A 27,632-nucleotide genomic window follows, 5' to 3' on the forward strand; every position below is an offset into this window, starting at 1 on the left:
CTATTCCCATCTAGAACCTAAGGTTTTCACCTTAGGTTCTAGATTTTTATATTGAATTATTAAACATTTTACTTTTATTTTATCAAAATGCATGTAATCAAATACCGGAGTTCTGGTAAGCCTCAACTTTCAAGTTCATCAAATTCAAAGACTTAAGGCAGGGGTTGCCAAATGTTTTCTTCTTCTGGTTTACACTGTGGTCCTGTTTGCTGACGATACAAACCTTTAATTATATATATATATATATATATATATACACTAACAAGCTGATCTACAATACGGCAGCAGTGATCAGTGAGATGCTTGGCTACAAGTTGAACAGCCACAAGGGGCAGTACCCTCCATGGAGAAGGAGGCTAGAGGGCAAGATCAAAGTAGCACGGAGGGAGGTTAGCCAACTAACGGAGTTGCAGAAAGGTGCGACAAAGAAGTTGCATAAGAAATACAGCAAGCTGTCCATACCTGAGGCCTTGGAAACTGCCAAGCAAAGACTCACAGCCTTGGCCAGCCGCTTGAGGAGGTACACCAGAGAGATAGAAGGCAGGAGAATAAACCAGCTGTTCTCCACAGAACCAGCAAAGGTGTACTCTCAGTGGCAAGGGAACAATAAGAGAACAGCACCACCAAGGCTGGAGACGGAGCAATACTGGAAGAGCATATGGGAGAAGGACGCAACCCATAACGGCAATGCTCAGTGGCTAGTGGATCTGAGGGCAGACCACAGCGACCTCCCTGAACAGGGTCCAGTAACCATCACAGTGGCAGATATCCAAGAAAGGGTCTCCAGTATGAAGAGTTGGACAGCACCAGGGCCCGACATGGTTCACGCCTACTGGCTAAAGAAGCTGACTGCACTCCACGAGCGTCTGGCAGCACAAATGAACCAGCTGCTAGTTAACGAGAGACACCCGGAATGGCTAACCGAAGGTCGGACGGTCCTGATCCCCAAGGACCCCAAGAAGGGACCGGCCCCCTCCAACTACCGACCAATAACCTGCCTCAGTACTACATGGAAGCTCCTGTCAGGCATCATATCGGCTAAGATGAACAGGCACATGGGTCAATACATGAATGGGGCACAGAAAGGGATTGGCAAGAATACCAGAGGCGCAAAACACCAGCTACTGGTAGACAGAACAGTCAGCCGAGACTGCAAGACCAGACTGACCAACCTGTGCACTGCCTGGATTGATTACAAGAAGGCCTATGACTCAATGCCCCACAGCTGGATACTGGAATGCCTAGAATTGTACAAGATCAACAGGACCCTAAGAGCCTTCATCAGGAACTCAATGGGGATGTGGGGGACAACACTAGAGGCCAACTTCAAGCCCATAGCACAAGTCATCAAGTGCGGGATCTACCAAGGAGATGCTCTGTCCCCACTGCTGTTCTGCATAGGCCTGAACCCCCTCAGTGAGATCATTAACAAGACTGGCTACGGATACCGACTACGGAACGGAGCAGTTGTCAGCCACCTCCTGTACATGGATAACATCAAGCTGTATGCCAAGAGTGAACGAGACATCGATTCACTGATCCACACTACCAGGCTATACAGCAATGACATTGGAATGTCGTTCGGACTGGAGAAGTGTAGTCGGATGGTAACAAAGAGAGGGAAGGTAGTCAGAACTGAGGGGATCAAACTACCAGAAGGCAACATTGCAGACATAGAGGACAGTTACAAGTACCTGGGGATCCCGCAGGCAAATGGGAACCATGAAGAGGCCGCTAGAAAGGCTGCAACCACCAAGTACCTGCAGAGGGTCAGGCAAGTCCTGAGGAGTCAGCTGAACGGTAAGAACAAGATCCGGGCCATGAACACCTATGCCCTGCCCGTGATCAGGTACCCTGCTGGGGTAATAGGCTGGCCAAAGGAGGAGATAGAAGCCACTGACATAAAGACAAGAAAGCTCCTTACCATGCATGGAGGGTTTCACCCCAAGTCCAGCACCCTGAGGCTGTACGCTAAGCGGAAGGAAGGGGGCCGGGGACTGGTGAGTGTCAGCACCACAGTCCAGGATGAGACAACAAACATCCAAGAATACATTAGGAAGATGGCCCCAACTGACCGAGTGCTCAGTGAATACCTCAGGCAGTAGAAACCCAAGAAAGAGGAGGGAGACGAGGAACCATCGTGGAAGGACAGGCCCCTGCACGGTATGTACCACCGGCAGATAGAGGAGGTGGCTGATATCCAGAAATCCTACCAGTGGCTGGACAAAGCTGGACTGAAAGACAGCACAGAGGCACTAATCATGGCAGCACAAGAACAAGGTCTGAGCACAAGATCCATAGAGGCTGGGGTCTATCACACCAGGCAAGACCCCAGGTGCAGGCTGTGTAAAGATGCCCCAGAGACAATCCAGCACATAACAGCAGGGTGCAAGATGCTAGCAGGCAAGGCATACATGGAACGCCATAACCAAGTGGCCGGCATAGTGTACAGGAACATCTGTGCCGAGTATAACCTGGAAGTCCTGAGGTCAAAATGGGAGATGCCCCCAAGGGTGGTGGAGAATGACCGAGCTAAGATCCTGTGGGACTTCCAGATACAGACGGACAAAATGGTGGTGGCTAACCAACCGGACATAGTGGTGGTAGACAAACAGAAGAAGACGGCCGTAGTGATCGATGTAGCGGTTCCGAATGACAGCAATATCAGGAAGAAGGAACACGAGAAGCTGGAGAAATACCAAGGGCTCAGAGAAGAGCTCGAGAGGATGTGGAGGGTGAAGGTAACGGTGGTCCCCGTGGTAATCGGAGCACTAGGTGCGGTCACTCCCAAGCTAGGCGAGTGGCTCCAGCAGATCCCGGGAATAACATCGGAGATCTCTGTCCAGAAGAGCGCAGTCCTGGGAACAGCTAAGATACTGCAGGACCCTCAAGCTCCCAGGCCTCTGGTAGAGGACCCGAGCTTGAAGGATAAACCGCCCGCAGGGGCGTGCTGGGTGTTTTTTTTATTTTTTTTATTTTTTTATATAATGATTTTGTTATTTTTGTTTTATTTATATATTTATTGTATCTTGTAGGGGTATGAACGAATTTCTAAACACAAAGCAGTTCAAAGACGTATAAACAGATGATCTTCATAAGATAAGATAAGATAAGATAAGATAAGATAAGATAGAACTTTATTAATCCCTCGGGTGGGTTCCTCTGGGAAATTCGATTTCCAAAAAAGCACAGCACCGACAGAGTTACAGAATATTATATATATATATATACACACACACACACACATATATATAATACAGAGACAATATAAATAAAATATACGAAGGGGATAAATAGAATAAATAGGAATAAAAAATAAAAATACAAGTGAATTGCACATTTCAAGTATTGAGGTCTATTGCACTGTTGACTATTTACAAAAGTATTGCACAAAAGGTATTGCACAGTGAGGTGAAGAGGCACTACAGCTTAGTTGTTCCCCCCTCCTTTGTCCTCCTGTTTCCCCTCCCTCTCCCCTCCAGAGAGGAGTTAAACAGTTTGATGGCGTGTGGGACAAAGGAGTTTTTAAGTCTGACACAAGAAAGACACAAGAAAAAGAAAATTATGAATTTCAGTGATTGTCTCAGTTTAGAAAGTTGCTAAATCATGCTTATTCAGATTGTACAATTAACTTTCCAAAAATGGAGTTACTGGCTTTGTTGTTTTTTGGAACGTTATGGAATTGCAAAAACATGATGACATGATAATAACTGTATTTTACATAGTGTGTATATTATATTAGAAATATGTTGGGGGGGGGGGGGGGTTGTCAATATTGAGGTTTTCGATTCTAGCCAATCATTTTATGTTTCCGAGGATAGTAGGCGGGTCCAGGTACGTACGTTCTTTTAGAGCAGAGCTACAGATTAAAAATGCCCAAGGCGAAGCGGTCAAAGTCTGGCTGTACTTCACAGCAAAATATGCAAACTCAGCAGCCTGCAACAAGTGCTTTTAAGGTGATAATTTTTTCGGCTTCCATCGAACCCGATCGAACCACAGAAGTGAAGGTAAGCTATTTACATCGTATCATACCCACGATTACAACCACCAAAGGCCAGCACTGTCAGTGTCCCAGAAGACTCCAGTGGCAGTCGATGTTCTAAAAGACAGCATTAAGGAGTCCCTTGCAAGGAAGTTCTCCAGGGAAGACTTTGTGAACATGACAAATAAAGCAACCATTTTAGGCACAGACTATAATATTGGCATGATGCTGCCGTTTGGCTCAACAGGAGGCCTACCTGACTTTGCAGAAATCCATCAAATAATCATTGTGCACAGAACTCCTGCGTTTGTTCTGAAGTTGCTTAGAGGCTGGTACTGTGAACACCTGAGGAGTTTCAAAGTACAGCCCACAGGAGAGACAGAAATCCTTAAACATTCTGACCTGAAAGAAACATGGCTGCATACAATACAGCAGATGGCCGTATGGTGTCCCTTAAACACTTCATTTGCACATCAGAGTAAGTGTAATGGGTTGATTATTTCTGTTATATCAAATGTTTGTGCACTTATTGAAATTATTGAAAAAATATATTATTTTACCAACAACTATATGGGCGGGCGTCCTGTCTTATTTGTTTATTGTAATGTTTATTTAACAGGAACAACACATATAACATTGAAAAAGAAAATGGAAACATGTGATGCATACTTAACCCTCCTCTATTCTATTGCCCTTATCTCCCTCTTCTTAAAATGACAATCAAAAATTATTTATTCAAAATTCTACTGAACTAAATCTCTGCTTTTATTTCTCTGGCAGAAGATAATGAAGAAAATATATGCATGTAAGCTTATCAACTATCAATAACCTGTCTCAATTTCTTTTCTTTCTCTGTCTCTACAGCTGAGGAAACACAAACCAAAAAACAATGGCAGTCCAGTTAAGAGTCGTTTTAGAAGAACACAGCATTCAAAAGTTGACACTTCCAACAGGAATTCCTAATACAGTGGACGGGGATACATGGGGAATTTGGACTGCTATACCAAGACAAAGACTTTGACAATCAGTTTTTCAGTGTCATCTCGACTGCTGACTTGTATGACAAGGCCATTGTTAAAGTGATCCTTAAAGAGCCAGTAATCACCCTTGACTTACAACCAGCATGTGAATCAGGATCATCGTCTGCATTGAACTCTTCGACTTCAGTGAGCACCCATCCTGCAAGTACTACTGAAACGGACATCTGCCCTGCCAGTCATGATGCACCCTCACAGGTGTCCGACTGCGCATCGTCAAGGTCCAGTGACACCATCATTCTCCCTGATTCATGTCGCCCTGCTGCGTGGCCAGTGCCATTTCAAGTACCGGAGTTTTCCCGAGACATACAACTAATCCTCGCTGAGGCAAACAACTCATATCGCAACACTGGAAGACCTTTCATGGATGCCAGTGTTAAATCAGCAACAATGCAAAAGTAATTTTTTCGTACACTGCTTACCCAACCAATCAGCAGATCCTCTCAGTGCCTGAAGCCTTGGTTTCAAAGTTTGCGTGTCTTAAGGAGCCAGGATCATTTGCCGGCTTATATGGCTGGCAGCAGCGCATAAAAAACAAGATGCACAATTACCGTGCCAAGCTAAGATCTCGAAAATTTTCTTACCCGGAAATTGAAATTAATGCCTTAAAAAGGAAGCATCCAGCTGATGCAGTGCCATCAAAGAATGTAAAAAAGCCAAAAAAAAGCAGAGGTTAATTATCTCCCTCCGCATCCTACTGGAGAAACCCAAGAGACACTGGAGAAAGAGAGGCTGGAATTAATTTATGAAATAACAAAGAAAAACAACGCAAAGATAATTGCAGAAAAAATGAATAAAACGTTCTCTAGCCGAAGACTTGGAGTGGTCAGCCTCTGCCCCTCTGTGGGTGAGTTAAAAGAAAGGTGGCCAGCATTATTCACTGAGGCTCAGGTGAGTATGTGTGATAACTATTCCTTTCCACCAAAAAACAAATGTCAAACAAATGTCAACAAATTGAAATGTCATTTTTTTGTCCCCTTACTTCTTAGCTCATCGAAGAGTTCAGACGCATCACCACAGTTTCTTTGGTGGAGACATTCATGCTGAAACTTGATGAGTACACACCAGGTCTTTTGCAGCTTATGCCTGCCAAAGGAGGAGCTGCTGGTTCCAAGATGAGACCTCTGCTGGACACTTTGAATGACCTATGTTATTTGACTTTTTTCACAAATATGTAATTATGGAGGGCTGCAGTGGGTAGCAAGAAGGTCCTGGGTTCAAATCCCGGCCCAGGGTCTTTATGCATGGAGTTTGCATGTTCTCCCTGTGCATGTGTGGGTTCCCCCCAGGTACTCCAGCTTCTTCCCACAGTCAGAGAGCATGGCTGTCAGGTTAATTGGTCTCTCCAAATTGTCCTTAGGTTTGAGTGTGTGCGTGGTTGTTTATCCTGTCTGTCTCTATGTTTCCTTGTGATTGGCTGTCCAGGGTGTACCCAGCCTCTCACCTGTTGAAAGCTGGAGAGAGGCATCAGCCATGTTTTTGTTTTTAAGGAATTCAGTCTTAATGTAAGTAAATCACTCGACTTAGTCTTTTCACTAAATTGTATCTCCCTACAGACACAGAGCATCGAGAAGAAAAGGGATCTCCTTATCTGCTGCCTCATTAGCTACCTCGGGGAAAGACAAGAAGATCTTTTTCATGACTGCCAGGTTTGTCATATTGATAACAGTTCACTTATTAACTCAAGGGATCCTAATGTTCTTCTCTCCTGTCCTCTCCTATCCCCTGTTCTCCCCTTCTCTATCCATCGTGTCCACTCCCCTCTTCAGATCAACTGAAATATATTGAAAAAGCATCTTAAATAAAATAAAACATGTGTATGCTTTTTGTTTCTTTCTTTTTAACACGTAGGAATGTGAGGATTACACAGACAATATGATGAAGGTGATCGTGATCCACAACATCATGGCTGAGGAGGATCCATCAGATGTGTCCATTGTGATTGAGGGAAACCAAGTGATGGAGGGATGTGGAAGCCGAGCAAAGGCATGTGTACTGCTGATGGGACTGATATATGCCCTCAACCTCGAATATCCGAAGGAGCTGAAGAACACATCTGACACTTTTCAAAAACTGTTTTTGGAACTTGACGGGGGGAAACTACTGAAAAGGGTCCACGGCCTCAAAAATAAGCTTATGCAATGCACACACCTTTCCCCTCTTGTTCCCAGAGGACATAGCTTGGTGGAGCTGTAATTTTTCTTCTGACAGCAAGCACAGAAACTATTGCATGTTGGTGTTAGTGTTCTGTTCTATCTGTTTGATAACGTACATGCACAGAAACAACTTGTAGAGTTTCTGTGCTTTTGGCTTTTAAAATGGACTGAGTGGCCTTTGAAAGTGTTGTCTGCATTAGCTGTTGTGTTGCACTTTATTCTGTATTTTTATGGAATAAAAACTTTGAGATGAGGAACCATTTGAATATTTTTTTTTTTTTTTTGGGGGGGGGGGGGTGCATTTTACCTTATATGAATAGGTAATGTTTATCAACTGATAATAATTAAATTTTATTAGTAATTATCAGGTATTACCAACTAGCAAACATGAGATAATTTTACCTCATTTCAATGAGTAAGCAGCTGTTGAATGTATACATAAATATGGGGTAAATTTTACCCAATTTAATTAAGTATTTCATAGCTTTTTATTGAAGTTATTTTATACACAATATATTGAACTAAATCTACCCCAAAAAAGTCAATGCAAATTGTTACCTCAGATTTATTGGGTAGATTCTATAGATGACTTCTTACAGTGTACTGTCAAAGGAGGTAACACCTCAAATCTGATGAAACACCTGGCGACGCATAGTGTTTTTTTAAAAGCCGAGAAATGCGACGTATTTGATAGCTTGCTGCGAGACCTCACACCGAGCACATCTACTGCGGGTGTGGTGCCTGTTATCGGACCCGGAGTCAGCAACATCCCCCAAAAACCCGAAGAGGAGAGTCCTGGCCCCTAGCCCTGCCAGTGTAGCAGGAATGATGAGGATGATGATGCAGCAGCAGCCGTTCTTCTCTGCGTGAGTAACTTCATGTTGTTCGTGTGTAATTTACGTTGAGTAGGCTAACCACGTTATTACATTAATGCATGTAAGGTGAACTAGCAAACATCATCATAGCTACATGCGGCTGTCTTCTTGTTTGATGGCAGATGCTCCCTTCACCCTGGCCAAAAAGGCTAAAATGACCAAAGAAAAAGTGGAAAACATTTAAACATGAGAGGTTTAGGACAAAGTTTGTGTTTTTTCCATTGTTTAAGCACTGCTTCCAGCCAGGAGTGATACCATATATGCCCTATAGCTGCAGAGAGGACTAACATTGTTATCTTTTTACAAAAAAAAAAACAGCTGAACATGAGAGGTTTTTGGACAAAGTTTGTGTTCTTCATTCTTTAAGCACCAGTTCGAGCACCGTTTAAGCACCGGCACCATTTCAAAAGTACCGTTTTGGTACTGGTATCGGATAAAACCTAAACGATACCCATCCCAGGCGTGAGTTAGGATTTGCAAGATGGTAGTGAAACCTACTTTAATTTATGGTTTGAAATGATAGCACTGTGCTTGTGGCAGCATAGCTGAAGATGTTAAGATTTATATTGGGAGTGACTAGAATGAAAAAAAAATAGAAATCAGCATATCAGACAGACAGTTCACGTGGAGTAGTTTTGGGACAAAGTAGGAGAGTCAAGGCTACGATAGTTTGGACTTGTGCAGAGGAGAGATAGTGGATATAATGGACAACGGGTGTTGAATTTGGAGTTGCCAGGGAGGAGCCAAAGATGAAGAACAGATACATGGATGTTGTGAAAGAGGACATGCAGAGGGTTGGTGTGACAGAGGAGGATGCTAGGGAAAGCGGATGATGTAGGCAGATGATATAGAGACCGCTGGAAGAAGAAGGTGTCATATACTGGGTTATGTTAGTGCCTGTGTTGAGCTGTGGGGGGCATTGCGGCTTTACGCCATCTGATATGCTTTTGCGTTAGGGCTGCCTAGTGGGAGTTTTATTCTTAGCTGTCGTACCTGTTGTTGTGTTGTTAGAACTGATGCACATGTTCAATAAAGCAGCATTATAAGGAAAGAATCACAAAGGAAACTGCTGGAAACTGTCATGGCACTGGGTCACAGACCCAGTGTGTGTACTTTCTGGTGAAAGTTAGGTGAGCAACGCAAGTCAGGCTCTAACTGACAGCACAAGGTATCTGGCTTGACAATGAACAACAGGAAAGGGCAAAATTCAAACTGGGTGAACAGCAGTGTCCACCTGGATGGGATGGAAGTTGAGCCTTGGATTGATCTCAGATATTCCAAGTTCTTTTATTTTTCCACATCAAAAACAGTTGCTTGACCCCCCCTGCACGGAGTGTTTCCACTCCTCCAATGTTTGCAAGCCACTCACAGTTCCCACATCATACTTTGTGCTAGATCAGCCTGATGCTGGAACAGCACTGCCCCAAACTAGATTGCAATTGTAAACATCATGCTGATGCTCATATTATTTCTTTAACATTTTATTACTTTACATTAATTCTGCAACACCTGCAAAATGCTGCCTGTCAGATTTGGCATACCAGCTGTACAAATGTATGCTGACTTGGATTTTCTGCTAAAAGACAGTCTGAATGGTGTTGAGGATGCAGAATCACAAAGTGAGAGGTTTATTGAGGCGAGATGATTTAATTTACAAGGATGTGTCTATGGCTGTATTTCTGTTGATTTTAAAAGATGGCAAGTTACAGTCAGAATCTACACATTAAAGCCCAGTATAGCCATGAGTATCTTCTAATGCAATTATCAGTGCCAGTCTTCAGCACAGGCAAGCTGGTTGGCTCTGTGTAATCTCTGGAAATGGTTTACACTCTCACTCACAGTTACAAGAAAACCAAACCTACAGTAAACAGCAATCATAGTGATATCATCTGATAGTTACAAAGAGTTCTGTCCCAGTAAATACATAAGAGAAGAAATGAAATATCCAGATGCATATGGGTGTTTTACAAAGACCGATCATGAGTTTTTCTTTGCAGGCTTACATTTTCCTGAAATGTTTTTTGTGAACCAAACATAATGCCATACAGTGTTTGCAGATCAGTATTCTCTCTTTCTTTTTCCTAAACCACAAAAAAAGAATGTTCACAAAAATAAAATTGAAGTTGTCAGATGAGAGAACTCTGAATGCTGGACTGTTTAAGGTCTTGATTTTGATATTATTTTTGACTCCAGTGTTTAATACTTTCAATAGCAGAGTCCATGACTTGAGTCAATACATTTAAAATACCAAAATTGGAGTTCATTAGAATGGGATGCAGAAGTTGGACTGATAAGGGTCACAAGTCATTGTCAAAAGGTCCTTAGTCAATGAGACTCCTGTAGACACAGGATTTTGTCTTATTCAGGTAACCTGGGGGGTTAACCCTATGTGTTCTGTGTTACAAAGGTGGTTGATTTCTTACTGGGGTACCTCACTATGGTAACCTAACCTTATCCGGAGCAGGTTAGGTTCCAGATTGGATAGCAACAAGTATGAAACTACTATTGACCAATCAAGTGTCCAAAAGACAGCAGCACCATTCATAGAGCATGTACCTGTGGAACTCTGTGCACAGAGAACAGAAGGGTTTAAAATTTTAAACTAGTGTCTAAAAATAATATCTAAAATAGTGTCTGTTATTGGGCTGGGTTTTTTTGTATTTATTCTTTAATCGCTCTCAGACCATTAATCGTGACTGGGACTAGAGCCGAAAGAATAAAAACTAAAACTGCCCCATGCCAATTTGGAAATAAATGTTATTGGAATACTTGACTATAACCCATCAGATTCTCCTGTGTCTTAATGATAAAGTTGTGATATTGATAAGTGTAACTCACACAACTGGCATTGTTGCCAGTTTTCTTCCTGCCTTCAAACAAGCTAAACTTTATAAATAAAGTAACTCTTTTCAAGGCTTTCTGATCGAAACGTTTAAAGCACGCACACACATTCACACAGTGCTTTTAATACTAAATTGCCACCTACAAAGTTTCCAATTTCCTCACCACCATCCTGGCTCCCCTCCTGTGGAACACCCCCCTTTCATATTGAAAACTACTGACTTCATCCACTAGATTCAAAAACTTACACTGGATCATAGTGTTCTTTGGTGTGGTCTCATTTTCATCACTTACATACCTATAACCCAGGCAGTGGAGACTGTCTGAAGAAGACTACAGCAAGACAGCTCGTTACAAAACAGAACCAGCTTCACTGAAGGCCTGTTTGGATGAACTCTCCTTTCCAGTACCCTAGCATAGACCTTACCAGGAAGACTAAGGAGTGTGATCCCCCTGCAGTTGGAGCACACCTTCTGGTACCCCTTCTTAAAGATGGGAAGCACCTCTTCAGTTTGCCAATCCACAAGCACCGACCCAGCTCTCCATCTGATGTTGCAGAGGCATATCAACCAAGACAGCCCTACAACATCCAGAGCCCTTAATAACTCAGGGCACACCTTATGCTGCGTTATCTAACTTACCACACGGTGGTGATCAGTCCAGCTCAGTTCTGCTTTTCACCCGAGTGTCCAGAACATACGGCACATGATCAACCCTAGTTATCTCTTGAGAGATAACTACCACTAGGGTTTAAATACCTGGGACTCGGGAGTAAGGGTACTCCCATCGCTGCACGCCATTTGGGTCCCTGTAAAAGCATTTCATGAGCTCATTGCCAGCAATGAGTCAGATTCATTTCCGGTGGGTGTTAAACTCCACAGGGACTGCCCCTGTAGCCAGTTGGTGGAAGGCTTCCACTTTGGTGGCCTAAGAATTTTATTTCTGCTTTTTGCAGACATTGTTGTTCTTTTGGTTTCATCAGGTAGTGGCCTCGTTCGTACTGGAGTGTTTCACAGCTGTGTGATGCGATGGGAACTAGAATCGGCATCTCCAAAATCTGAGGCGATGGTTGTCAGTGAGAAAAGGGTGAACTTGTCACTGACCCTCTGCGGGTGAGTGACAAGTTGCTGCTCCAAGTGGAGGAGTTTAGGTAGTGAGGAGAGCAGACTGGTGCTGCAGCTGCAGTGATGCAGATGCTGTACTAGTCCATCGTGGTGAAAAGAGAGCTGAGCATAAACATGATGCTATGATTTAGCAATCAGTCTACTTCCCTATCCTTACCTATGGTCACAGATACAAGCGACAGAAATGAGCTTTCTCTGAAGGGTGGCTGGCCTCTCTCTTAGAGATAAGAGGGTAAGGACATGAAGAGGGGCTCAGAGTAGAGCTGCTGCTACTCCACATTGAAATGAGCCGGTTGAGTGGGTTCGGACATCTGATGAGCATGTCTCCTAGAGCTCTACTAAGTAAGGTTTTCCAGTCAGGATGTCCTCAGGCAGACCTAGGAGTTTACATCTCTCTGCTGGCCTAGGATTGCCTCAGTGTTATCCCGGATAAGATGGAGGAAGTGGCTGGCAAGAGGAACGTCTAGGCGTCTCCATTCAGGCTGCTGCCTCCGCGACCCAGCCCCAGAGAAGCAGAATGGATGGATATTTGAACAAAAAATTGTTCTATTGGTTCACAGTCATTATGGATTACTGCTTGGAGTATAAAAACAAGAACCCAATTTTTTAACTGAAAATTAGATAAAGTCTGCAACAACAGTACTTTCCATAGTAAATCCAATACCATCATGTCACTAGTGCTTAATTTCCATCACATCTTACTGGCCTCATTTGCTCTTAATAAAGGTCAGTGTCGTTAGGAATAATTGCTTATTGTTTTTAATTATTTTTCAAATACTTATTTAGGAAACTTGATGGTGTTAATGATTATGAGTGTATTACATTATCAGTTAAACCTGGGCTCCATAGACAAGGGATGCTGATGATTACTGTAAATATTTTGCACCTGATGGCCCTGAAGGAGCATCTTTTCATGATTCTGTTGAATCCAATAGTCATCTAAAGCAACAGGCAGACAGAGCAGGCAAATGTGACCAAACATAAAAATAACGATGAGAAAAAAAGTCCAGAGATCGCTTGTCTGCACATATTGTAGGTCATTCTCATTTATTCTGTCGCTTAATTCTCTTGTCGGTCATCTTCATACTTTTGTGGTTGATTCACTGCTGGTGTCCAAAGTCATGAAAACAAGCGTGCCAAGCCCACTATGTCAAATTTTCATGCCAAGCTTGGCTTTCTGTAGAAAGACAGAGAGAGAGATTAACTGAGTATTATTCATCCATCCAGTTCCATAGGAAACACTTTGCAGGGTTCCTGTGTTACTGCATTGACAAAAAATAAATAAATACAGAAATACAAATAAATAAAAAAATTTATAATATACAACTTTACAGCAAAAAGCTTAATATAAGCCAAAATCATTTGGGTCTTAAAACTAAATTTGAAAAGGAGTCCCTCAGACAGACTTATGCAGATTCAATGATGTGGAGTAAAGATAGGAAGAGCTGCCAGTTTTTCCCAGTGGATACTCCCAGCACAAAGACAAAAATCCTTATGAGATGTATTTAGTGTATTAATGAAGAAAAAAAAATGTTATACATTTTAAAACTTTAGTTTGTTAGCTAAAGAGAACAAACTTTTGATTAAAGAGAATAAAGAAGAGCTTAACGTCAACGTACAATTCCCGATGATTGTTTAGGTTTGACACTGTAGGATGCCTTCTCTTTGGCCTGTCGGAAACTCTCTTCTGCTGCTTTTAACCTGCAAAACATACAATGTTAATGCAGTTACACAGTGCATATTCAACAGCTAAGTTTAATGACACGATGCAAGACAGAAAGCTGAAGAGAATGGATAAAGAAACAACTGTACCTCTCTTTGAGAATGGTTTTGTTCTCCTTCTTCCACTGGTCCTTGAAGTCAGAGGAGAACTCATGCCAAATGGAGAAGAACATGTTAGGTGAAACCTCTTTCTCTCCTGCTTTGGCCTTCACTGAGAAAAACACTGTAAGTTCCAGGAACCTGAAAATACACCAGTTGTCACCTTAATATATATCTGACACAAAATTTGTTCTGTGTGAGTGGTTTCAGGACTGTTTTACTAATAAACTTTGTTCATGTTTCTATGAGTTTATCAGAATTGCTTTATAATGTAGCTAGTAATTCCATTTTTGTTATCAATGCCAGTAATAAGAAAGAAGAACAATAACAAAAGCAATCCAGTGCGGAGATGCATTAATTGAAATGTAACAGCATTTTATGTTCAAAATGTAATGGATATTAATCTGATGTTTAAATTTTTCACAGAGTTGAAACCACTAACGTCAGTGACTATGAGAGAGGCTGAAAAAAAGAAATGCAGTGTTCATGCTCTGATACTTTTTTCTTTATATACTATACTGACGTCTACTATACGTCATCATGCTAAGCATTGAAAAGCATTCATTACAAGTGAGATATTTCAGTTGACGGTTATAGCCTGTAACTCATGAAAATAAAGAATACAGCATTTCAAATATAAAAAAAGAAATGTCCAACTTCTTGCTACTGGTAGCATGAGGCACCCGTAGCAAGAATACCTGGACCCTACAGACGCTGCACAGGTAGTTTAATTCATCCACGATGGCATATTATTAAGTGCCATTCCGGAAGATTTGCCATGCATTACTTACTCAAAATTTAACTCTACTGGTTTATTATCATAGTCTCCTGCATTTTTGAGTTTCTGCCAGAGTGAAGTGTCTTCATGGTGGCCAAAAGACTTTTCCCGTTTTTGACAGTTATCACTAACTCTCCTGCACTCTGATTACAATGCTTCCTGGAGGAAGCATCACTGTTGGTGCAGGCGACACAGCGGTACGCTGGTGAGGCTGAAGGCCTGTCTGGTGCACCTTTCTATGGCATCTTAAAAATAAAAAGTAAGGCGCTATCTCCATCAGTGTCTCCATTCTCCAGCTCTGAACTGAGCTTATTTGAGCTAGGTCACTCTCACCTTGTGTTATGTGCTGAGATCTGTTGACCACATAAATGTAATAAGGACTTTTTAAATGACTTTTCTAAATTATTGGTTGAAGTCATGCCTAAATATAATCAAGTCTTTAATATTGGTGATTTTAATGTACATATTTGCTGTCCTGACAAACCAATGGTTAAAGGACTTTTTAAGCCTAATTGGCCCTTAATTTTATACAGTTGGTGTCTGGACTAACACATGGTTTGTCTGTTTCAGACTTAACCATCTGTGATAAAGTGTTTTCAGATCATAAGCCTGTCTTATTTGACATTGCCTTGCCCTGTTAAACCTGTTAAACCTCACACCCCTGCGTGGCACTGTCATATTATTGAACTGCGCATTTCTCTGCTTATTTCAATCTGAAATCTGGGATTCCCGAGTCTGTGTCTTCAGATACAGAGACACTCTGCTCCTAGTTTCATTCACCCTGCCAAATTGTATTAGATACTGTGGCTCCATTAAAAACCAGGCACCCTGAAACCAAATCTGAGCCCTGGATAATTGACACAACTTGTGCTGTCAGATGTGAATCCCGAAAAGCTGAAAGACAGCTGAAAAAGGGCACACTGCAGGTGTTGTTCAAATATTAAAGAATTGTTGGCTTAGTTTGGTTCAGAAAATGTTACTGGTTGGGCTACCTGTACTCAGGAGCTGTTCCTAAACCTTTTAAGCATGCAACAGTGAAACCACTGATCAAAAAACCTGGCCTGGACAGTTGGATACTGAATTATTTAACTTTAGGCCTATTAGTAATATTTCCTTTTCTTTCAGAAATCCTGTTTACAGTCAATTGAAGGTGTTTTTTAATTAAAACAATGTATTTTTTAATCTGGTCTCTAGCACAGAATCTGCACTGCTGAGGGTATTTAATGACATACTCCTGGCTATAGATTCAGGAAACTATATGATGCTAGTTCTCCTAGACCAGGGGTCGGCAACCTTTCTGATGGCGAGTGCCATTTAAAATTTCCTCAGAAGTCAGTGTGCCATATGATTGCATTAGCAATAAATTTAATAACGCTCTATATGAACAGTTACACAATATATAGAACAACTTTCTAGAATTATATTTGTTTGCAGATGTTGGCAGCTATCAGCGTTATCAGCTATTTTGTTATGTTATGGATAAAAAGACACTTTTTCTCCATAACAAGAACTCATAACAGCAAATGAACTGTACAACGGAAAATACAAATGCTATTTATGGTCTCCTCACAACAATAATAAGAAAAATAAACTGGGCCAATATGGCATGTTTGTTAATACAGAGACACACATGTTAATGTGATCTTTGGTCTCCCACTCAGAGACACAGGTCTGCGAGTGTCCAGCATTCAGAGGCTACCTGAGGACTCATGTGAGAGGAAATCTGCTCACACAGATATGTAGAGCCAAATACTGTCAATAAGGCCTCTGCAATGTTCTGAAGACAGTTAAACTTGTCAGGTAGTGATGTCCAGCAGGTGAACATGCAGCTCCATGAACACTCAGAGCTGTGGATTCCAGCTGCTTTGATGTTGCATTAACTGGCATTAACTCAGCCAGTTAATGTGAGACAAATCTAGCTGCTCATTAAAGATTTCTGGTTTGATCAGAAAATAAAACATTGGTCCATACACCTGAAAGTCCCAAAGACGCCTTGTGTCTCGAGTCTACGGATGTATCCGTGTATTTCCGTGGTGCTGATGCTGAGCTGAGTGGACAGCTTCTGAAGCTTTTGAAGTGTCGGAATGTGGAAAGCTAACAACGACCCTCTCACCAGTAGGCTAAGTTATTTTTAGCCAATTACAAGTTGAATCTGGTAGTTGGGGTTGTTAGCTAAGATACCGTCATTAAGAAGAGGAACAACTAATGTGTGTAATGTGAGCTGATTTGCAATGTGCACCGCTGGCGCGGCCATTTATTTTTTGATGCACCTTCTCAGATTATTTCACTGCGTGTCGTGCCCAGGGCTGGACTGGGACACAAAAAACCAGCCCGGGCATTTTCACTAAAGACCGGCCCACCAGGTATTAAAGCCATAAAGCCTTTGAATGAAAACAAATGCTGTTGTGACAGTGTTGTTGGTATATGTATGATTTCTATACATTTTATGTCAGATAAAAACTTTGGTTGTAAGCTTCAGATAATTATTTAATAACAGCCAGACATTTTAAATGAGAATAAGAAAGTATTTCTTTGTGCCCCTCTTTCCCTGCCCCACCTGGCCCCCCTGGCAGAACTTTGCTAGACCCGCCCCTGCACAGTTACCAGCCGTCAGCTACATAGAAAAGGATCCTGGTGTTATTTGTCTCTCAGAAACAGTTCATAACTTCCCTCCAACTTATTCATGTCACCTAAAAGGTAAACCTGTTTCTAGTGATGTGACGTTCTGTATCGAGGCTGCGAAGCTTGTGTTGAGAAATTGAGGGGGCGTTTCCGCGATGCGCGTATCGAGGCTTGCTTCATTTATGGGAGGAGCTGAAAATGATGACGCTTTGCACTGGGGTGAACCAATTGGATGAAAAGCTTCAGTGCTTCATGAAGCTTCATCTGCCCATCACTACCTGTTTCTCCATCACCTGTTCAGCTCTGATAATTCAGTAACCAAACCGACATCATGACCAGCAGCTTTACAGCTGTGGCTCCAGCAAACATCAGCTGATACTAGAAACTAATATTAAATAAATTCTAACAACAGCTGATCAAGCTTAAACATGCTGCTGTTGTTTAGCGCGACATCTGGCGCAAAGTGGGCGATAAACAAACAAGAGAGAAAAGCCGATCAGCTGACCTTTGATCAGTTTCATGATTAAAGTAGCAACAGGAGAGGGAGAGAATGAGAGGAGAAGAAGAGGCCGCTGTGCAGCAGAATAACTCCACCTTTGTGTCTTTTTCCATCCTAGCTGAAGTCCGGGACAAACTGCGTCCCTTCTCAGCTCAACACAAAACGCGTAATAATTTCTCTGAATGCGGGACGATTCTGTCTTTTTACAGGACGGTAGGCAACTCTACTAACTAACCTTATGAATAAAATAACGTTCACTATCAGTAACACCGTATCACCCACCCAGCTGTATAGAAACTGCTAGCAATAACATATAACATGCTAGCTAGTACGCAGTACGAGTTATTGTAACTGACTGTAAAAAGTCAGCACAACGAAAATAAACTCCACCTAAACTTGGTTTATATCTGACCCAGATAGACTGCAGGTCAGAACTTCTTACCTGAAGTTCAGTTCACCTGACAGTCAGACCGACGGCTGCCTCGGGTCTCTGCTCCTCCTGCCTCCCCTCTCCCTGATCCACCTGCCAGCCAGCATCTGGCCAATCCACCACCTTTCGTTGTTTAAACCGTTACAAAAAAAAAGAAAGAAAATTATCGGGCCACCAAGCAAATGCCCGGTATGCCCGATGGCTAGTCCAGCTATGGTCGTGCCATCAGTTAACCCTGCCTAGGGTTGCCGACCCCTGTCCTAGACTTATTTTAATATCTCATTTAGAGCACTGTGAGGGCATTTGTGGCACTGCTCTGGAATGGTTCAGATCCTACACGTATCAGACAACTTTATAGGTTGGGCTACATGATTTCAGATCTTCCTCTGCTCCTTTTCCTTCCATGGAGCTTGATACTTGCGCCTCTAGTATCTTATTTGTATCTGCTGCCCCTTGGTTTTATTTTTAGAAAGCACAAAATTGTTTTCCATGGTTATGGAGATGTTATACAGGTTTACGTACCCCTAACACAAAACCATGCCTACTCAATGAAAACTTTAGTTTTAGCCTTGAGGAGTTAAAAGTGTGGATGGCTCTAAACTTCCTAAATTTTAATAAAAATAAGACAGAAGTTGTTGTGTCAGGTCCAGAAAAGCCCGTCAGCGTCTCTTCTTCCTCAGAAGACTTAGAGACTTCCATCTGCCACTGAAGGCGCTCAAGAACTTTTACTCCTGCACCATCGAGAGCGTCCTGACGGCAAACATCTGCACCTGGTTTAGGAACAGCACCAAGCAGGACAGACGAGATCTGCAAAGGGTGGTGCGCTCAGCAGAACGCATCATTCAATCAGAGCTCTCTGACCTGCTGTCCATCTACACCAAGCGGTGCAAGTCCAAAGCTAGGAAGATTATGATGGACCTCTCCCATCCCAACAATGGACTCTTCTCACTGTTGAGGTCTGGGAAGCGCTTCCGCTCCCTTAAAGCCAAAACAGAGAGAATGAGGAGGAGCTTCTTCCCCCAGGCTAGTCGGGCCCTGAACCAGGTGTAGGACTGGACTCTCCCACACACGTCACTATAAGACTGGACTCTCACACACATCACCACACGCACCACCACACATTTCCTATGATTTATAATCCTTATAATCTCTTTCTGCTATTTGCACATTTTTTACTGTAAATTTCTAAGTTAATTTGTAAATTTTGTAGTAAACTGTAAATTGTAAATACTGTAAAACCTTTTTCTGTCATTTAATGGTCGGGCATTGTACAGCTACAAGCATTTCACCCCCATGTCATACTGTGTATGGTTGTGTGTGTGTGACAAATAAAATTTGAATTTGAATTTGATGTCACTGGTGGGTCTTTTCCTGTAGACACAGGCTGCTAGCACAGTATGTAAAGCTTACTGTTACAAACTTGGGTTTTAGGATGGACAGTGATTTTAGATTGAGCAGTCAGATCAGTGCAGGGTTAGCTTCTTTTAGCTGAGACAGCTGGCTAAAACAAAACAAAACAAAAAACATGCTGTTAAAAGATCTCTTTGAAACACTCCCCTTCCCAATCACTGAGATCAGCTGACCAACTGCTCTTAGATGTGCGAAGGACATAGTGGTGGTTCAGAGACAATGCTGTTGCTGTAGTGGCTCCCAAATTGGGGAATTCATTGCTGTTTCACATTAGACAGGCCTCTCTAAGACCCACCTCTTCTGCTTGTCATTGGACGCAGTGTGAGATTTGTTGATTTTATTTATTTATTAAATTAAATTATTTTTTTGACTGTTTTTATTCATTTTAATTAGATCTTGCATTTGTCAATGCTCTTATTTTGTGTTGTAATTTTAATTCTAGTCATTATTTTATATGTACTTATTTTATTTATTTCAATTTTATTTTTTATTGCTATGTTCCACACAATGGTCACTGGTTGCTGTTTTTAAAGTGCTTTATAAATAAAGTTGACTTGGCTTGGCAGGTCAACCGCTGGCACCAGGTGATGTTAGCACATGAGAGCGGTTGCCCCCCTGAGCACACATGACAGATGTGAAAGGGTTTGAAGAGACCATGGAGAACATTATGCTTCCTGTGACATCATTCAGCTGACCGGTTTGGTGGTGGGTCAGTGATAGTCTGGGGAGGCATATTTATGGACAGACGCACAGACCTCTACAGGCCAGGCAGTGGCTTGCACCTGTCTTGGAGCTTTCTTCTCATTAGGAACACGCCCCAACATTGTGAGGCATGCATACAAGCACGTGAGGGGGCATACATCTTGCTGCATCATTTTTTCACTTTTATTTTCAGGATGTCTTTGAATTCCACGTGGAGGCCACATGAAGTTTGTAGGGATCTACTCTGCAGAAAGTTGGCAGAGCTATGAGTCTATGTGTCTCAGCATCTGCTGATCCTGCTCTGTGATTTTACATGGCCTGTCACTTTGTTGCTGAATTGTTATTCCCAGTCCCTTTACTATGTTACAATACCACTAACATCTGCTACTGAAATATTTAATAGTGAGGATATTTCATGAGTGGACCTGTTGACAGGTGGCATTTTATCACTGTACCATTATGGATTTCACAGTTCCTGAGAGCAAGCCATTCTTGATTTTATGTACCTGTGGCCATGGAAGCTGATTGGGACACCTGAATTAAATGATTTCGATGAATGAGTGAATACTTTTGGCAATACAGTGTATATAGTGTTTATGCTATTTGAATAATAAACTTCTGGCACTCAAAATGAAATATTAAAATAATTACTGATGAATCATAATCAAAATTTAAAAAGGCCTGAAATATATGACACTTCATGTCTAATGAATAAAGATTATGAAAGGAACTGTAGGGTAGGGTAAGGAGGAGAAGGCAAAGGGAAAGGGATGGCCTACAAATTCTATCCAAGTTTTCAATTTGTAGGCTTTCTCAGGTGATTTGACATATTTTACTCCTAACCAATAGCTTTTCCTATATGTAAACAGTGAGTACAAAGTGCCAAATGCAGTAATTAAAAAAGGATTCAAACCAGGTTATCTTTGTTTACAAACCTATAACTTGTGTCATTAATGCCTCTTTAGGATAGAAATGGACACTTTATATGTGAAATGTAGTCTAAAAAACATTGCTGACTTGCGTCTGTTACACAGCGGTGGGGATAACTGGTTGGTACAAACCAGTCAAAATGTAATGGTATTGGAGTTCTGTGCAATGTTTTAATGTTTTTCTGAAATTAGATGATATATGTTAAAGAGACAGTACTGTCACAAATATAACAAATAAAGAAGGTCGCTCTTACAGTTTATGAGTGCTGCTGAGTTGAGAATCCAGCATCTCCAGTTCACTTTTAGCTAAGAAAGGAGGAACAATACATGAAGTCAATATGTGTGTAAATCATGAGACAGTGATTGGATTTGCTATCATGAATGTCCATTTATTACAGTAGAAAATTATATGCTCTGTCCTCAAGTGTACTCATACTATAGACACTTTCAATTTCAATTCAATTCAGTTTTATTTATATAGCACCAAATCACAACAACGGTTGCCTAAAGGTGCTTTATATTTTAAGTTAAAGACTCTACTTGGTGAAGTGGGATGGATAAACTCCCTTTTAACAGGAAGACACCTCCAGCTGAACCAGGCTCAGGTAGGGGCAGCCATCTGCCTCAACCAGTTGGGGTGATGGGAGCAAGACAGGATAAAAGACACACTGCGTAACAGAGCCAAAGATTGATAACAACAACTAATGATTAAGTGCAGAGTGGTGTGTAACCACACAGTGAATGAAAAACTAGTCAGTGCATTGTGGGATGCCCCCATCAGCCTAAGCCTAAGGGTCACCTTAGGCTTAGGCTGATGCTTTAATCTTAAAGGGTCGTTTAAAATTAAAGCATTAATTGATGGTAGGACTTCTTTCTCCAAAAACACAAGAAATCATACTTATAGCACAAGAAAATTACTGAAAACACATTAGAAAGGGTGATTTGAGGCATCTTATCCCACTCACTAGATACACTCACCATGCAGTTTGTTAGGTACATCTGTTCAGTTGCTCATTCGTGCAAACAAATCAGTGAATCACATGGTATATAGACATAATCAAGATTACCTTTTTAAGTTAAAAAGTTAAAAAACAGGAAATTAAGGCAACAAATCACATGAACTCACCAAAGTTGGACAATAGTTGATTGGAAAAGTGCTGCCTGGTCTGATAAGTCAATTTTCATTTCAATTTTATTCATGTACAATAACAATCAGTTCCATCTATCCATCTTCTTCTGCTTATCTGGGGCCACTTTGCAGAAGCAGCATCCTAAGCAAAGAAGCCCAGACCTCCCTCTCCCCAGTCACCTCCTCTAAATTGTCCGGGGGAACACCAAGGCCTTCTCATGCCTGCCGAGAGATATAATCCCTTCAGCGTGTCCTGGGTCTGCCCCAGGGCCTCCTCCTGGTGGTACACGTCTGGAAAACCTTACCCAAGAGGTGCCCAGGAGGCATCCTTGTCAAATGCCCGAACCACCCTACCACCCGCCTAATTACATTTGGCCCGCGAAGCCATACAAAATTACCATTAGAGCTGGCCTGCCAGTATTATACAGTGCATGTACTGCTAATACTACAATTCCCAGAATGCTCTGTTGGTGTTTTGGCACGTCAGTCATGACAGGACCCATTAGCACCCTCTCCTCTGTTAACCATAGTCATAGCAACCATGCAAATACTGCCATGCTACCTATCCCAAAATGGCAAAAAGAAAGGCAGAAAACAGGAGCTTTCTGGACAGGTGGGAGAATATGATGAAAATTTGATAAATGATAAAATGATAAAATTTAATTCAGAAGGCTGCAAATACAAATTTAATTAAGAAATTAATTCCACTGATGTGTTATTTAATTGGAATTTTGATTTTGCATGTGTGCAATATTAAATTATATATACGTTTATATAAGTTATATATATTGTTTAGTATTAAGCTTTGCTTGTTCCATATTCAGTTTTTCAGCAAAACTTGTTTGAGTCCATAAGAAAAGATTCCTTGTTATATTTGGAGGAAGAGTTTTTTTTCAATGAATATTAATGTTAGCCTGCGACTTTGATCCAGTTTTGAATTTTGGCCCACTGTGTATTTAAGTTTGACACCCCTGCTTTAAAGGAAGCCCATTTCTGCCGCTTGTATCCATGATTTCATTCTTTTGGTCACTACCCACAGCTCGTGACCGTAGGTGAGGGTAGGGGCATAAATCGACTGGTGAATCAATAGCTTCACTTTTACACTCAGCTCTCTCTTCACCATGATGGACCAGTACAGTGTCCACATCACTGCAGCACCAAATCCACCAATCCGTCTAAGAAATTTAAGCTCCTCCACTTGGGACAGGAACTTGTCCCTCACCCAGAGTGGGCGCTCCACCCTTTTCCAGCTGAGGACCATGACCTCAGATTTGGAGGGGTTGATTCTCATTCCAACTGCTTCACACTCAGCTACGAACGGTTCCAGTGCGAGCTGGAGGCCATCACCCAATGAAGCCAACAGAACCACATCATCTGCAAAAAGCAGAGAAGACATTCTGAGTGAAAGCCTTCCTCCACTTGGCTACACCTAGAAATTCTGTCCATGAAAATTACAAACAGAATCAGTGACAAAGGGCAGCCCTGCTGGAGTCCATCACCCACTGGAAACGAGTCAGAATTATTTCCAGCTATGCAGAGCAAGCTTCTGCAATGGTTGTATAATGATTGAACGCCTTGTAGCAATGGGCCAGACAACCCATACCTCCCACAGGAACCACCTCCCACAGCACACGGTCGAATGCCTTCTCCAAAGTACACAAAAAAACAAACTCCCATGCACCGTCAAGTATTCTCGAGAGGATAAAGAGCTGATCCAGTGTTGCATAACCAAGACGAAAACTACATTGTACCTCTTGTATCCGAGGTTCCACCAACAGACAGACTCTTCTTCCTGGCATAGACTTTCCCAGGGAGGCTGAGGAGTGTGATGCCCCACTCCCTCTGGTCCATCTTCTTAAAGATGGGCACCACCACAAGGGAGGTTACCACAACAACAGGCACCAACCACCTTTGGCTTTGGCAATGGAGATGCTGAACATGGTCCATTTGGACCATGTTCTGAGGGAGACTGTCCCCAGTCTCCCTCCCACGGACTCCTAGAAGGCTGGGTACTCTAAACCGTTGTTTAGCGCATAAGCGCAGATGACAGTCAGGACCCCTTCCCCGACCCTCGCACAGGGAACAAACCCTCTCGTCCACCGGAAGAAACCCCAAAGTACAGGCAGCAAGCCGAGGGGATACTTGCTTTACGTGTGCTTATGCTTTATGTTGTACTGTAAAGACACTACAATACCATACTTTCAGACTGTACTACCATCCAATATAGCACCTGCTTGACAGGAACACAATATTTACACCACGGATGTGCAACCTGCAAATCTACAGCAACTGCATGGTGATATCATGTCAATAAGTGTATGTATGCATGTATGCATCTATGTATGTATGTGTGTATGTATGTATGTATGTATGGGGGTTATATAATTTACCTTGTTTGAGGAAATCATCCATCTTTTCTTTGAAAGGTTCCAAGTTCTCCTCATCTGAAATCTTACACACTTTTTCTACTTCTGATATGCATGCTGAGAAAATGAAAACAGTCAACCATTGAATGAACCATTTCAGCTTTATCAATATATTTCATGCACGCATGGAAGTATGAATCATGTTAAACCACTATAATGCCCCCAAATGGTTTTAGTTTGATTTTTAAATGGACTCAAAAACTTGCAAATCATCATTTTCACCTTTGAATGATGAGAGGTAGTCAGGTAATGGGTATTGGTCAGTTTCCAGGAAATGAATGCTTATACAGTAAATGTATGTCCTTTAATCTGATTGAACTGCAGCTACATGTGTTACCTCTCAGATCCTTCCTGAGTCGTGCCAGATCTTTCTGAAAATCTTCAAATTTCAGCTGCGAAGCCTGAAACAGGTCATGAGGCTCAGGGAGAGGATACACACATGTCTCCCTGCCAGCATCCTGGAAATGGACAAACCAATTAGGGCACAATACAATTGTTCAAATGAATCATAGATATCCTACTGTTGGAATAACCATCCCCAGCATGCTAGATGTTAGCAATGCAATGATAGATAGATAGATAGATAGATAGATAGATAGATAGATAGATAGATAGATAGATAGATAGATAGATAGATAGATAGATAGATAGATAGATAGATAGAGAGAGAGAGAGAGAGAGAGAGAGAGAGAGAGAGAAATTCCCCTGCGGGCAATCTATCCTTCAAGCTTGCCAGGACGCCAGGTCAAGGGGGAGATATCATCACCCCCACCCGAGATTGGGTACCAAGCCCCAAGTGCAATAGAAGAAGGATCATTGAGTGCAAGAGGAACTGACCTGAGAGATAGGATCATGGTAAAGCTTGAAACCTGGATCCTCCGTAGCTGGCTACCAAGACTGCCACCATTCCCGGGACTAGCAAGCTGATCTACACCACGGCAGCAGTGATCAGTGAGATGCTTGGCTACAAACTGAACAGCCACAAGGGGCAGTACCCTCCATAGAGAAGGAGACTAGAGGCCAAGATTAAGGTAGCATGCAGGGAGGCTAGCCAACTATCAGAGCTGCAAAAAGGTGCAACAAAGAAGGTGCCTAAGAAGTACAGCAAGCTGTCCATACCTGAGGTCTTGGAAACTGCCAAGCAAAGACTCACAGCCTTGGCCAGCCGCTTCAAGAGGAACACCAGAGAGATCAAAGGCAGGAGAATAAACCAGCTGTTCTCCACAGAACCAGCTATCAGTGGCAGGGGAACAATATGAGAACAGCACCACCAAGGCTGGAGACAGAACAATACTGGAAGAGCATATGGGAGAAGGACGCAACCCATAAGGGCAATGCTCAGTGGCTAGTGGATCTAAGAGCAGACCACAGCAACCTCCCTGAACAGGGTCCGGTAACAATCACATTGGCAGACATCCAAGAAAGGGTCTGCAGTATGAAGAGTTGGACATTACCAGGCCCCGACATGATTCACGCCTACTGGCTGAAGAAGCTGACTGCACTCCATGAGCGTCTGGCAGCACAAATGAACCAGCTGCTAGTTGACGAGAGACACCCGGAATGGCTAACCAAAGGTCGGACAATCCCGATCCTCAAGTACCCCCAGAAGGGGCCGGTCCCATCCAACTACCAGCCAATAACCAGCCTCAACACCAAGTGGAAGCTTCTGTCAGGCATCATAGCGGCTAAGATGAACAGGCACATGGCTCAATACATGAGTGGGGCACAGAAAGGGATGGGCAAGAATACCAGAGGCGCACAACACCAGCTACTGGTAGACCAAGCAGTCAGCCGAGACTGCAGGACCAGACTGACCAACCTGTGCACTACCTGGATTGATTACAAGAAGGCCTATGACTCAATGCCCCACACATGGATCCTGGAACGCCTAGACCTATACAAGATCAACAGGACCCTAAGAGCCTTCATCAGGAACTCAATGGGGATGTGGGGGACAACACTAGAGGCCAACTTCAAGCCCATAGCACAAGTCACCATCAAGTGAGGGATCTGCCAAGGAGATGCTCTGTCCCCACTGCAGTTCTGCATAGGCCCGAACCCCTCAGTGAGATCATTGACAAGGCTGGCTACGGATATCGATGACAGAATGGAGCAGTTGTAAGCCCCTCCTGTACATGGATAACATCAAACTGTATGCCAAGAGTGAATGAGACATTGATTCCTTGATCCACACCACCAAGATATACAGCAATGACATCAGAATGTCGTTCGGACAAGAAAAGTGTGGTCGGATGATAAAAAAAGAGAGGGAAGGTGGTCAGAACTGAGGGGATCAAACTCCCCGACGGCAACACTGCAGACATAGAGGACAGCTAAAAGTACCTGGCGATCCCACAGGCAAATAGGAACCATGAAGAGGCCGCTAGAAAGGCTGCAACCACCAAGTACCTGCAGAGGGTCAGGCAAGTCCTGAGGAGTCAGCTGAATGGTAAGAACAAGATCCGGGCTATCAACACCTACACCCTGCCCGTGATCAGGTACCCTGCTGGGGTAATAAGCTGGTCAAAGGAGGAGATAGAAGCCACTGACATCAAGACGAGGAAGCTCCTGACTATGCATGGAGGGTTTCACCCCAAGTCCAGCAGCCTGAGGCTGTACACTAAGCGGAAGGAAGGAGGGTGAGGATTGGTGAGTGTCAGCACCACGGTCCAGGATGAGACAAGGAACATCCAAGAATACATCAGGAAGATGGCCCCAACTGACCGAGTGCTCAGTGAATACCTCAAGCAGCAGAAACCCAAGAAAGAGGAGGAAGAGGAGGGACCATCAATGAAGGACAGCCCTCTGGACAGTATTTACTACCGGCAGAAAGAGGAAGTGGCTGACATCCAGAAATCCTACCAGTGGCTG

General features: G+C 42.7%; 1 protein-coding gene and 1 long non-coding RNA gene across 3 annotated transcripts in view; one reads left to right on the forward strand and one right to left on the reverse strand.

Moving 5' to 3' along the window:
- Positions 1-6,056: 6,056 nt before the first annotated feature.
- Positions 6,057-7,432, forward strand: LOC145430498 (uncharacterized). The gene is made up of 2 exons (XR_013911074.1): positions 6,057-6,668; positions 6,871-7,432. It is a non-coding gene; the product is annotated as an uncharacterized LOC145430498 (long non-coding RNA).
- A 2,083-nt stretch (positions 7,433-9,515) lies between these two features.
- The window catches only part of fmn2b (formin 2b), a 56,185-nt gene continuing 38,068 nt past the window's right edge, over positions 9,516-27,632 (reverse strand). The window contains exons 14-19 of one of the 2 annotated variants that reach the window (XM_026177564.2): positions 25,099-25,219; positions 24,726-24,818; positions 21,461-21,512; positions 13,828-13,977; positions 13,635-13,716; positions 9,516-13,192 (exon numbers count right to left, since the gene is read on the reverse strand). In XM_026177564.2, coding sequence (XP_026033349.2) covers positions 13,166-13,192; positions 13,635-13,716; positions 13,828-13,977; positions 21,461-21,512; positions 24,726-24,818; positions 25,099-25,219 — 525 coding nt within the window. In that variant the 3' untranslated portion in view covers positions 9,516-13,165. Of the gene's footprint in view, positions 13,193-13,634; positions 13,717-13,827; positions 13,978-21,460; positions 21,513-24,725; positions 24,819-25,098; positions 25,220-27,632 lie in introns of those variants that run through there. The other variant, XR_013911072.1, reaches the window with a different exon arrangement.

The sequence above is a fragment of the Astatotilapia calliptera genome, chromosome 8 (genome assembly GCF_964374335.1).
Source record: "Astatotilapia calliptera chromosome 8, fAstCal68.1, whole genome shotgun sequence".
In the NCBI taxonomy this organism is placed as follows: Eukaryota; Metazoa; Chordata; class Actinopteri; order Cichliformes; family Cichlidae; genus Astatotilapia; species Astatotilapia calliptera.